Source organism: Staurois parvus, unplaced genomic scaffold (assembly GCF_062004578.1).
Source record: "Staurois parvus isolate SC_StPar_1 unplaced genomic scaffold, SC_StPar_1.0 ptg000178l, whole genome shotgun sequence".
In the NCBI taxonomy this organism is placed as follows: domain Eukaryota; kingdom Metazoa; phylum Chordata; class Amphibia; order Anura; family Ranidae; genus Staurois; species Staurois parvus.
Genome location: NW_028317974.1, coordinates 3,297,840 through 3,311,216, shown reverse-complemented (window position 1 = coordinate 3,311,216; position 13,377 = coordinate 3,297,840). Strand labels below are relative to the sequence as shown.

The 13,377-nt window shown below is 43.7% G+C and overlaps 1 protein-coding gene across 1 annotated transcript in view; it reads left to right on the top strand.

Annotated features, from left to right (window-relative positions):
• Positions 1-13,377, top strand: part of SPTLC1 (serine palmitoyltransferase long chain base subunit 1) — a 127,924-nt gene that overhangs the window by 44,497 nt on the left and 70,050 nt on the right. Inside the window, exon 6 of the mRNA XM_089677153.1 lies at positions 4,201-4,333. Coding sequence (XP_089533279.1) covers positions 4,201-4,333 — 133 coding nt within the window. The remainder of the gene's footprint in view (positions 1-4,200; positions 4,334-13,377) is intronic.

Below are 13,377 nucleotides of genomic sequence, written 5' to 3'. Positions count from 1 at the left end.
ATCGCAGTGGCCCAGCAGTGTCCCTGATCGCCACAGAAGTGGTCCAGCAGTGTCCCTGATCGCCGCAGTGTCCCTGATCGCCGCAGTGTCCCTGATTGCTGCACAAGTGGTCCAGCAGTGTCCCTGATCACCGCAGTGTCCCTGATTGCCGCAGTGGCCCAGCAGTGTCCCTGATCACCACACAAGTGGCCCAGCAGTGTCCCTGATCACCACACAAGTGGCCCAGCAGTGTCCTGATCATCGCAGTGGCCCAGCAGTGTCCATGGTCGCCACACAAGTGGTCCAGCAGTGCCCCTGATCACCGCAGTGTCCCTGATCACCGCAGTTGCCCAGCAGTGTTTCTGATCGCCACACAAGTGGCCCAGCAGTGTCCTGATCATCGCAGTGGCCCAGCAGTGTCCATGGTCGCCCGCACAAGTGGTCCAGCAGTGTCCCTGATCGCCGCAGTGTCCCTGATTGCCGCACAAGTGGTCCAGCAGTGTCCCTGATTGCCGCACAAGTGGCCCAGCAGTGTCTCTGATCACTGCAGTGGCCCAGCAGTGTCCCTGATCACCGCAGTGTCACTGATTGCCGCACAAGTGGTCCAGTAGTGTCCCTGATCGCCGCAGTGGCCCTGATTGCTGCAGTGGCCCTGACCACCACACAAGTGGCCCAGCAGTGTCCCTGATCACCGCATTGGCCCAGCAGTGTTCCTGATCGCCACACAATTGGCACAGCAGTGTCCCTGATCGCCGGACAAGTGGCCCAGCAGTGCCCCTGATCACCGCAGTGTCCCTGATCACCGCAGTAGTCCATCAGTGTTTCTGATCGCCACACAAGTGGCCCAGCAGTGTCCTGATCATCGCAGTGGCCCAGCAGTGTCCCTGATCGCCGCAGAAGTGGTCCAGCAGTGTCCCTGATCGCCGCAGTGTCCCTGATCACCGCAGTGTCCCTGATTGCTGCACAAGTGGTCCAGCAGTGTCCCTGATCACCGCAGTGTCCCTGATTGCCGCAGTGGCCCAGCAGTGTCCCTGATCACCACACAAGTGGCCAGCAGTGTCCCTGATCGCCGGACAAGTGGTCCAGCAGTGCCCCTGATCACCACAGTGTCCCTGATCACCGCAGTTGCCCAGCAGTGTTTCTGATCGCCACACAAGTGGCCCAGCAGTGTCCTGATCATCGCAGTGGCCCAGCAGTGTCCATGGTCGCCACACAAGTGGTCCAGCAGTGTCCCTGATTGCCGCAGTGTCCCTGATCGCCACACAAGTGGCCCAGCAGTGTCCCTGATCACCGCAGTGTCCCTGATCACCGCAGTGGCCCAGCAGTGTCCCTGATCGCCGCACAAGTGGTCCAGCAGTGTCCCTGATCACCATACAGTGGCCCAATCGGTGTCCCTGACCACCTTACAGTGTGCCTGTTCATACAGTGTCCCTGATCTCTGCCACACCAGTGGATCCTGTTCACTGCCATCGTCTGTGAGGAGAGAGATCCAGTACAGCTAACTGTGAGTAATTTTCAGCCTTTGCACAGAGTTTTTTCCAAAACAGCAATAGGTAGTTAAGAAATTAGATGTGTGATTTTTGCCCTTAGAACGCTAACAGGTGCTTATTGGATGTGGAACCCCTCTATGTGGCCAGACTGTGAAAAAGTCTCACACATTTGGTATCACCATATTCAGGAAGAGTTAGAGAATGTGTTTTGGGGTGTAATTTTAAGTATGCCTATGCAGTGTATTAGAAATATCTCATAGATTGACAACTTTGTGTAGAAAAAAATACATTTTCATTTTCTTTTCGCATTTTCCAAAAACTTGTGGCAAAAAATGAAGTCTTCAGAAGACTCCGCATGCCTCTTAAAACATACCTTGGGGTGCTTGCTTTCCAAAATGGGGTCATTTTGTGGATAATTCCATTATCCTGATGCTCCATGACCTCCAAAACAGCAATAGGTAGTTAAGAAATTAGATGTGTGATTTTTGCCCTTAGAACGCTAACAGGTGCTTATTGGATGTTGAACCCCTCTATGTGGCCAGACTGTGAAAAAGTCTCACACATTTGGTATCGCCATATTCAGCAGGAGTTAAAGAATGCGTTTTGAGGTATCATTTTAAGTATGCCTATGCTGTGTAATAGAAATATCTCATAGATTGACAACTTTGCGTAAAAAAAAATACATTTTCATTTTCTTTTCACATTTTCCAAAAACGTGGCAAAAAATGAAGTCTTCAGAGGACTCCCCATGCCTCTTAAAACATACCTTGAGGTGTTTTCTTTCGAAAATGGGGTCTCTTTGTGGGTAATTCAATTGTCCTGGTGCTCCAGGACCTCCAAAACTGTGATAGACAGTCAAGAAATTAGATGTATAATTTTTGCCCCTAGAATGCCTAAGGGTGCTTATTGGATGTGGGGCCCTTCTATGTGGTTAGGCTGTGAAAAAGTTTTACACATGTGGTATCGCCATACTCAGGATGAGTAGCAGAATGTGTTTTGGGATGTAATTGCAAGTATGCCTATGCCGTGTGAGAGAAAGAACTTGTTAAATGACAACTTTGTGGAAAAAAAAAAAGAATTTTGTTTACTTTCATCAATTCCTTAAAAAATTGGCAAAAAATGACAACTTCAAAAAACTCCCCATGCCTCTCATTAAATACCTCAGACTGTCTACTTTCCAAAAAGGGGTAGTTTGGGGGGTATTTGTACTGTCCTGGAATTTTAGGGCCCCAAGAAATTATATAGGTAGTCCGTACATCAGGATTGATACATTTTCAAATATATATACCGTGGTCTGTGGACTCTATAACTTTCACAAAGACTAAATAATACACACTGATTTGGGTTATGTCTACCAAAAAAATGTAGCACAATGGATTTTGGCCTAAATTTATGAAGAAAGTATATTTATTTGTAAAATTTAGTATCAAATACTAAGAAAAACATGTTTTTTTTTTCAAGATTTTCAGTCTTTTTTCATTTTTCTAGCAAAAAATAAAAACCCCAGCGATGATTAAATACCACCAAATTAAAGCTCTATTTGTTTGAAAAAAATGATGATAATTTCATTTAGATACAGTGTTGTATGCCTGAGTAATTGTCATTCACAATGTGAGAGCGCTGAAAGCTGAAAATTGCCCTGGACAGGAAGGGGGTAAAAGTGTCCGGACAGGAAGTGGTTAAAGGTCATCAGCTGACTAAATTGATTACTTTTGTGCAGGTGCCTGTGGGTTGAATCACTGACTATTTATTTATTTTTTATACAGTCTTTCCTGAAATAATTTTCCCAGCATAGTTTGCTTTTCTGCCTGTCCTCCAGAACCATAACACACAGTTGCTGCAGTTTTCCCTCTGTTTTTGTGATGTGTGTATTTTACAGCCAAATTGATAACCGTGTAAAACTAAAGGCTCCTGTGTGACAGTCTAAACAAGTTCCAAGTTCAGTTATTATGCGATGCATACCTGATAAAGTAAACAAAAAGAAAAAAAAACTTTCCTTACCTTCCCTCACTGAGGTAAATCCTTCTTAACTATGTCCCTCACAGTCCCTCTCCCAGAGACTGCAGCCCACAGTGGGAGGGTTTCAGCAACGGAACCAGTGTTGACCATCCAGGAAAGGTGTGGCCAGAACTAGATGTGGTCAAGTGCTCCTTGACAAGTTTACAGGCTTGTGAATCAGTAGTGACAATGCTGATAACCATGCCCCCTGCAACATTTCATCCCACTGTAGTGCAAGCAGGCATAGCCTACATGAGAGTGGCAATGCTGGTGTGAGTTCAAGAGCAATGCAGCATTGTTGTCGCACCATCACATGGAGCTGTGTTGGATCAACTTCACTGACAAGCTCAACAGGTATTTGTGGGACTTTGCAGGGGACTAAGGGAAAACTGAAGTGCAGATGCACTTATAACTACAGCGCAACTAAACCCATTGATTTATCAGTTTCCCAAAACAGTTACATTGAAGGCGTGCTGTGAAATGATATTTGGCACAATTGCTTGTGCTATCATCTGAACTGTCAAACCATCAAATGGCTGCTGTCATAACTAATCACATGTGCAGCACCATGGAATCTTCCTTGGCCATAAAGGATAGGAGGTTTAATTCTGTTTAAGTGATGCAGCACATTTTTTTTTCAATGGGATGTCATTGTTCTACTTTAATTAGATTGCTCATATTAACCCAACTATGGTTTTTGTTTAAATTATTATTTATTTTTTTTAAACTGTAGATGTCCACTTGGAGTTAGAAGAAAGACTTGCCAAATTCATGAAAACAGAAGAAGCAATTCTTTATTCATATGGATTTGCTACCATTGCAAGCGCTATCCCTGCATACTCAAAAAGGGGGGACATTGTATTTGTGTAAGTACTAACTAGTTAGTAAACTACTTGCATGTCATCTGTTTTTGACTGTTCATGGTGGGGAAAACTTTCTTTCTAAAATGTGTGTGTGTGTGTGTGTGTATGCGTAGAAGTTGCCAACTGTCTGTCTGCAGAGTCAATAGCTAAAGACCTCCAAACTTTTTGTGGGGCCCTCACATTAGCACAACAGTGCATAGAGCACTTCATGGAATGGGTTTCTATGGCCAAGCAGCTGTATCCAAGCCTTATATCACCAAGTGCAATGCAGAGCGTTGCATGCAGTGGTATAAAGCACGCTGCCACTGGACTCTCTGGAGATATGTTCCCTGGAGTGATGAATCACGCTTCTCTGTCTCTCAATGTAATGGACATGTCTGGGTTTGGCAGTTGCCGGTAGAACATTACTTGCCTGACTGCATTGTGCCAAGTGTAAAGTTTGGTGGAGGGAGGATTATGGTGTGGGGTTTGTTTTTCAAGAGTTGTGCTTGGCCACTTAGTGTCAGTGAAGGGAACTCTCTTAAGAAGTCAGCATACCAAGACATTTTGGACAAATTTCATGCTCTCAACTTTGTGGGAAGTGTTTGGGAATGGCCCCTTCCTATTCCAAAATGACTGCGCACCAGTGCACAAAGCAAGGTCCATAAAGACAAGGATGAGCGAGTTTGGGGTGGAGAACTTGACTGGCCTGTACAGAGTCCTGACATCAACCTGATAGAACACCTTTGGGATGAATTAGAGAGCAGACGGCGAGAGAGGCCTTCTTGTCTGACATCAGTGCCCGACCTCCCCGCGCTTCTGGAAGAATGGTCAAACATTCCCATAGATACACTCCTAAACCTTGTGGTCAGCCTTACCAGAAGAGTTGAAGCTGTTATAGCTGCAAAGGGTGGGCCAACTCAATATTGAACCCTATGGCCTAAGACTGGGATACCATTAAAGTTCATGTGCGTGTAAAGGCAGGTGTCCCAATAGTTTTGGCGTGTGTGTGTTTGTTTGTTTTGTTTTTTAATGGTAAAGCCTGTAAACTTCTTAGGATTTTAATACCAGCAAATAAAGGGAGAACAAACAAAATAGTACAGTGAAAACTATGTTGGCAACAGAAACATCAGCATTGTTGGTAATAGGCCTGGTGAGTGACTCAATCCAGCAACTGCAAAAAGGTAACCAGATGGAGAAAGCCAAGGTGACCACAGTATCCAAAAAAAAAAAAAATGCAGACACTGAAAGTTGGTATAGCTATGACTGATAGAATTGCAGGAAACCTAAACTAGGTCATCAAAATACTCTTACAAGAAGATCAATGACAGGGCATAGTGACAGACAAAATGGTTATCTTCTTCTTGCACAAATACAGGTAGCCTGTAAGCAGCTGGGTAATTGTATTAAAAAAGGAACAATGAGTCATGTCTACTAATGAGCAAGACAAATCGGTCCAAGGTCAGTTCAGCTGACAGTTCAGAACTGCAGAGGCTAGATGTGAACTAAGTGGATCATCTGAGGAGTGACTGCACTGAGGACAGAAGTGTGCAACACAAAGTTATCCCTTTGGGCTGCTGCTGAGACATCCAGTGAGGGAGCAAAGCACTCCTAAGTGGGTGGGGCAGTCACAGAAGGCAAGTAGCCATGAAACAGTAGAGATGGTTAGAAGTGCCGGTACTCACAGTTGCCTCCTGGTCAGGAGGCAAGGAGATGCCACAATCCACAAATATAATCAACAGCATCAGGGCTCATCCTCAAATATCAGCAGAGAATGAGGTGGATCACAAGGATTGGATATGGACTTCCATCATCACTGAGGGAGGGCTGCTGAAGGCAGGCAGGTTCTGGGCTCCTGGGGGAAATCTAGCCACTTCTCCACAACAACAGGTTCGGCACTCAGAAATCTGAAGAGAGATGGAAGTTCATCTGGGGTATGGAGCTGGAAGGTGGCTCTCTGCTAATTGATCAAGACATGGAAGGGATGACCCCAGTTGTATAAAGCCCCATGATCATAGGTCACGTTGAGAAGGGCGTCACTGTCCTTCGCATTTCAAACGTTGCTCAGGTCAGGCAGGAGGGCGATGTGTGCATAATTTCTTTTTTGAAAAAGTACACCCTGCATAAAATCTCACAAGAGCGAGACTAGCAATCACTCCGCAGACCTGAAATTATGTAGACCCTGTCCAGCTCAATGAGATCGGTGGGCTGTTTCCCAAGTACCTCATAGGGGACTGCTGTGACGGTGGCTTTTGGGTCAGCGCTGGAGGTATCCTCGGGGATCCCCCTTAGATAGATGTTGTTCCTCTGAGTGGTTTTCTCAATCTTCAGCTCCCAGGTACAGGGAGGACACAATGTCTGGGAGTGGGCATGCTCCAGGGCATCTAGGCTTGAACCCAGTTGTTGAAAGTGGGCATTCAGATATTCCAATCTAACAGAAGTGCAAGCTACTTGTTGCTTCAGGACATCTATCTCTGACTTGAGTGCCTCCTTGATCTCTGTTGCACACTTGTTGAGATCACCCCTAGTATGGAGAGACTGGAACAGAGAGAGGAGCTCTGGTGCCACTGCTGTGGGGACTTTTTCAGATGGATGTGTATCCTCAGAGCACTGTGGAGGAAGCTGTAATGGCCAGGCAGGACTTTGAATCGGAGGAGGAGGCGGCTGATCCAGTGGCGGAGAGGCAGTGGAGGCCTCGCTTCCCAGGGAGGCGGCTACACTGCACAGATATTGTGGCCATTTCAACCACTGCCATGCAAGCAGGAAGTGCAGGAGGTCAGTGGGGTGGTGAGATGGTGAAGTACTCCTAGTAAGCAAGATCGTATTATGAAACCATTACCCGTACAGAAATCAAACTTAATAGTTCTATCTAACTGAACCAGTCTTTAAAGTAAGCCTGTAAAAAGTATAAACACAGCTATTGTTGACCTTACTCTGTAAATGCTATTTGCCTGGCTGGCTCAGTGCTTTCTAAATCATTTCCCACATAAGTCATAATGACCAGGAATGTGGGGAGTGCAAAGGTCAGGCGTCTAAATATGCTAGTACTTCTAACATTCCCTTTCCGCCCATGACTGGATGAAGGAGCACAGGGACAACTTTGGACAGCAACATTGTCAGAGTGGGGACACTAATACAGGAGGAGTGTTACTGACCAGATCACCAGGTGAAAACCGAGGGGGGGGGGGGGGGGAGCCTAAAAAAGAAACTTAATGCAGCCACCACATCTAAGGGCCAAGATGACCGACAGGCAATTACCATTTAATTTAAAGAAATGGAAGACTCCAAGTTTCTCTTGTGATGGGTTTACTTTAACCTCTAGCCTACAGGGCACTTATACCCCCTTCCTGCCCAGGCCAATTTCCAGCTTTCAGCGCTGTCACACTTTGAATGACAATTGCGCGGTCATGCAACATTGTACCCATATGAAATTTTTATAATTTTTTTGAGACAGATAGAGATTTCTTTTGGTGGTATTTAATCACCTCTGGGATTTTTTTTTCTTAAACCAAAAACCACTGAAAATTTTGAAAGAAAAAAAAACGTTTTTTCTTAGTTTTTGTTTTACAATTTTGTAAATAAGTGATTTTTCTCCTTCACTGATGTGCGCTAATGAGGCTGCAGTGATGGGCACTGATAGGCTGCACTGATGGACACTGATAGGTGGCACTGATGAGGAGGCACTGGTAGGTTGCACTGATGGGCATTGACAGGCATCACTGATACATGGCACTGTTAGGCGGCACTGATTGGCATTGATGGGTGACATTAAAAGGCAGCTCAGATGGGCACTGATATGTGGCATTGATGTGCACTGGTATGCACTGATATGTGGCACTGATGGGCACTGGCAGGTGGCACTGATGGGCACTGACACTGATGAGCACTGACAGGTGGCACTTCTGGGGCCACACTGATCATCAGGGCACACTGATCATCAGTGACCTGATGATTAGTGTACATGTCCCCTCCGCGGAAAGCCGATTACTGGCTCTCCTCTCAAGCTGTCAGCGTGACAGCTCGTGAGGAGAGAAATGCTGATAATCGGCATTTCCGTGTTTACATGTGATCAGCTGTGATTGGACACTGCTGGTCACATGACCGAGCCGCCATCTTCGGCTCTTTCTGTGATCCGTTGTGTCCAAGGGACACAGCGGACCAGCGCTCGCCGTGCTGCGCGCATGCACAGTGAGAATGGTAGGATGTCGTATGACGTCCTATCAGAACGAGAGAACCACCTTGTGCCCGTCATTGTACTATAGGGCGGGCAAAAGGTGGTTAAAGGAGTACACTTCTGAAATGCATAAATTTGACTAGCTTTTCTTGTCAAAGAAAATCTCTGATTGCACTCAATTTTTTTTTTTTTTGCACTTCCTCATTAAAATAAACCTATATCAATGTTTTATAAAGAAAATTAATCTTAGCTGTCTGGTGTTACCTTATCAGTGCCACTCCTAGCTGCTGGAGCCACTCAAAATACAGTGCAGTATGCCAAAATTTGACTTTTTGAAAGTCAGTATTTTGATAAGGCTAGGTATACAATCCTATATGACAGCTCAGATTAATGTATAAAGTAATGCATTGTGATAGGTGTATATGTATGCCTATACCTGGAAACCAACAGAGTTGACAACCTAAACTTTTTGCTGTAGAGCGCCGAGCTTTGTTTACATTATACAACTTTTATATAGGTTTATTTTAATGCTGCTTTTACTAAATAAAACCACTATTAAACAACGCATCTCTCTGACTCTATGCATATCTAATCCCAAAATGATAAATTTCCTTTTTTCATGTGCGTTTTTTTTTTTTTTTTTTCTCATTTATTTTGACCTGGTGATCTTGCCAGTAACACACTTCCTGTCCAAAGGTGATAGTGCTCACTTACTGCACTCTATCTCTAGAGGAACAGTGCTTTCACCTTAGGCTACTCTCTTGATTTGGACCACAAATGCCTCCTTCTCTCCTTAACTTCCTTACATAAGGAGGAGTTATCTGTAGTTCACAGAAGATAAATGGGGAAACCTGATAATGATGTTTTGACATACCAATTTAGTGCATGGGAAGTTACAAGGACACTGAAATTCTAGCAGAATCAACTAGTATTTGTCTGTATTTAAGCAAAATGTTCTTAGCTTAAACAGCAAAAACTAATGCAGCCACTACTGCTAAGGATTGGCAAGCTGCAATATATTACTATGTTTTTGACTTTAGATATCCTTTTAATACTGAACCAGGGAAAGAAAAACTTTTACCTTTTGCAATTGTGTTCCCCTCCTAATGCAAGAATTAACTGCTTATTTTGCTTTGGGTATGATGAATATTGTGAGAATCCCACCCTATTCTTCACTCCCCTAGCAGTCAGCGCTGTCCAACTTTTCTAGAATGTTTCCCTTTCCTCAGTATTTTGCCGTACAGTGCCGGACTGCTGGTCCTGCACTATATGGGATGACGTGGAAAAGTTGGGACCAATCAGGCAGTGAGGAAAGAGGCTTTGGGGGTCTAATCCTATGAAGAAGAGGAAGCCTGGGGGAGGGTGGATTAAAGTAAGTATAACCCCTTATTCATCATCACCTAGAGAATGTGACATGTTTACAATTGCAGTAGGGTGTACGCCACAAGGATAAAGTTTTTGTCCCCCAGCATTGAGCTTTACATTATTATTGCCATCATTAGAATTGCCAAATACAGCTTAGCAGTATATCAGACTATTTGTGTCTATTATTCCCCCAGCATTGAACTTTAAATGATTATTGCCATTAAACTAGCCAAGTACAGTTTAGCAGTGTATCAGACTATCTGTGTCTATTATCTGCTGCATGACTAGTTAATACTAGTGTCACATTTCTGTAGCCTTGTGTATGCTTTTGGAATAGGAAAATGGCAGTACATGTAGCTGGCTCAATAAAAATCTTTTTTTTTTCTTTGGAATAAACAAGGTAGAGTTCCACTTTGTAATTTGACGAACAGTGCTAACCTGTAGTTTTACTTTGAAACCCAATACACTTTCTCCTTCATATTAAATCATTCACAGGGATCACTATTCCTCTCACAACAGTTAATGCATCTTAAAGGATCATTGATAAGCTTCTGCATTCCTCATCAGTGCTCTTTCAGGCAATTCAAGTGAAGTCATATTTATTTTTGCCACTCGTTTAGCTGAAAATACTTGATTGAAAATACAGCTTTGCACTACCACTTCTAATTTACATTTTGGCAAGAAGCTAGAGGGATGTTTGCAGTTTGGAAGCTGACTGGTGTGAGACTTTTGAGCAGGCTGACTATAAAAATACATTTTCCTTTTAATTGCTGCCCATATTGTATTAAATGTAGATTTTTATGTATGTACTGTGATTGAGACTGCAAGGGACAAACACACAGTCAAATGTGGAATTAGAATTCCCAGTGTGTTCCTCAAATTAACTTGCTGTAACTTGTGGTTCAGAAGAAGCTTCCATTACCAAACACCCTGCAAGACTGCACTACAGTTTCCTTGTAAGAGGTCTGTCTCTTATTGTTCATTCTCTGTGATCTTACAGTATAGCATATCTTTTTATTAGTCAAGTACAGCTGTGTTGCTCTGGGGCAAAGTTATTATTTTTATTTATATATGACTGAAACCATGTGTGCAGATCTGTGCAATCTAAACCCCGAAACATACTTTAATATACATGGATACTGATCCTGTGTGGGGAGAGAAGTGAAGCAATGGGAGCAGAGGGCTGCCAAAATACTTAAACTGAACAGTTTTAATGTGCTTTTTACAAGGAGGACTGTAACTTGTGCTGTTTATTTTCAATCTGTACATCCAAAAACAAAATCCAGTAAGGATTACTATATCATATGCAAATTGAACATGTCTTCTTTATATATAATTTAACTTAATTATACAGTATAGGACACAGGCTAGATATTTATAGACCCTGAATTTTAGGCTTCTACCCTCAGGTGATTAGTATTCTGGCAAAAACATTGCTCGGTAGTCCACCTGGGCATCCCCTGTCCTTAGATTATGAATCTCTTCTCCTCTATGGACAGCTTTTGTATGCCTAACTAGTTTTCTGCATTGTCCCCTTTATTTTATTTTGAATTCCTCAATCAACTCTCACTGCCTTCTACTATAATAATAGAAGTTATGCATTTGAATTAGTGTAACCACAATAATACTTTAGGAACTGTGCCAGAACCCTATGCTGTGGGAAAAGTCTGTAATATTGCCTTGGGGACTGTATCCTGCTTTGGCACTCCCCTTGGCACTGAATGCAATGTGTAGTTAGCAGCAAGGTGCTATACGGTTCTAGGGCTGTGGTCTTTGTGGTTCTCAGACCCTGCAAACCCTCAAGGGGTATGACCACTGTGGCGGACAAAGCCCTGACCCTTATAAGGACCAGTGACTTAAGATTGGTTCCTCCTGGTTATATTGTAGCTTTACAGGAAATGAGACCCAATACCTCAATTAGTTGCAGTACATTTATTTAAATGTTCCCTGAATAGTGTTCCATTTATGCAAAACTGCCAAAACTATTCACTTATCGGCTGCTTACATTTTCATAATTGGTGGTAAAAATTCCACCATTTGGAGCTTAGTCTCAGTCAGTTGACTAAGTGTTACATCACACCACTGATCGCACTTTTCCCACCACTTCTGCTTGTAGCCTTTTAAAGGTACCCAGGCACTTCCTGAAAGTACATGTTCCATAGGGTGCTCTTGTTTGAGCCCAACCTCTGTGGCTATGGGTTGGAGGTGCCAGATGGATATCAGGGATGGATGGAAGCAATAACACTGAGGCAGCTCTTCTTAGAGTGGAGACAAGGCTCTAATGCAATAAACATAAAGAAAGGAAAGGCGCCTCTAAGTGTAGTTTTAACAGTTCGTGAATTGCACTTCCAGGATAAAAGTGTTAAAAAGGCTCATCATGTAGTGTTCATGGTTCCTGATGAGACGTCCAGCGGCAGTGCGGTCCATGAGAGTCAGGAAGTCAGAGCAGGGATATCTCTGTAACCACAACGAGGCATGGAGCACAGAGTAGGATGTGACAGGAGAAAGGGGCGGTAACGCGTTTCGGAGCATGAGCAGTAAGCTCCTTCTTCAGACCTAAGCCCCAATACGGAGCTGACAATTTTATAGTGTGAAGGGAATCAGGGAGGCAAGTGGCTATTGCTATAATACTTCTAGATTAAAAAATATATCTATATATGTAAAGCTGGCATAATAGATAATGATAAAAGGTAAATAAATGAGATGGAAAATGACTAAATTAAAAAATGAACAATAATGAATAAATACTAAGAAATGAGAGTATACAGGTGATATAGGTCCAAAAGTATTATAGCAATCTTCCTGTTTTTTATTGTATTTATTGCTGTACGGTTCTAACAATGTAGTTCAATGAGTAGATCCTTAGGAACTAGTAGCCACTTGCCTCTCTTGCACTATATGCCAAAAGTATTGGGACACCTGCCTTTTACACGCACATGAACTGCATCCCAGTTTTAGTCTGTAGGGTTCAATATTGAGTTGGCCCACCCTTTGCAGCTATAACAGTTTCAACTCTTCTGGGAAGGCTGTCCACAAGGTTAAGGAGTGTGTCTATGGGAATGTTTGACCATTCTTCCAGAAGCACATTTGTGAGGTCAGTCACTGATGTTGGACGAGAAGGCCTGACTCGCAGTCTCTGTTCTAATTCATCCCAAAGGTGTTCTGCTGTGTTGAGGTCAGGACTCTTTGCAGGCCAGTCAAGTTCCTCCACCCCACACTCGCTCATCCATGTCTTTATGGACCTTGCTTTTTGCACTGGTGCACAGTCATGTTGCAACAGGAAGGGGCTTTCCCCAAACTGTTCCCACAAATTTGGGAGCATGAAATTGTCCAAAATGTCTTTGGTATGCTGACACTGAGTTCCTTTCATGAGAGCTAAGTGGCCTAGCCCAACCCCTGAAAAACAGCCCCACACCATAATCCCCCCTCCACCAAACTTTACACTTGGCACAATGCAGTCAGGCAAGTACCGTTCTCTTGGCAGCCACCAAACCCAGACACGTCCATTGGATTGCCAAACAGAGAACAC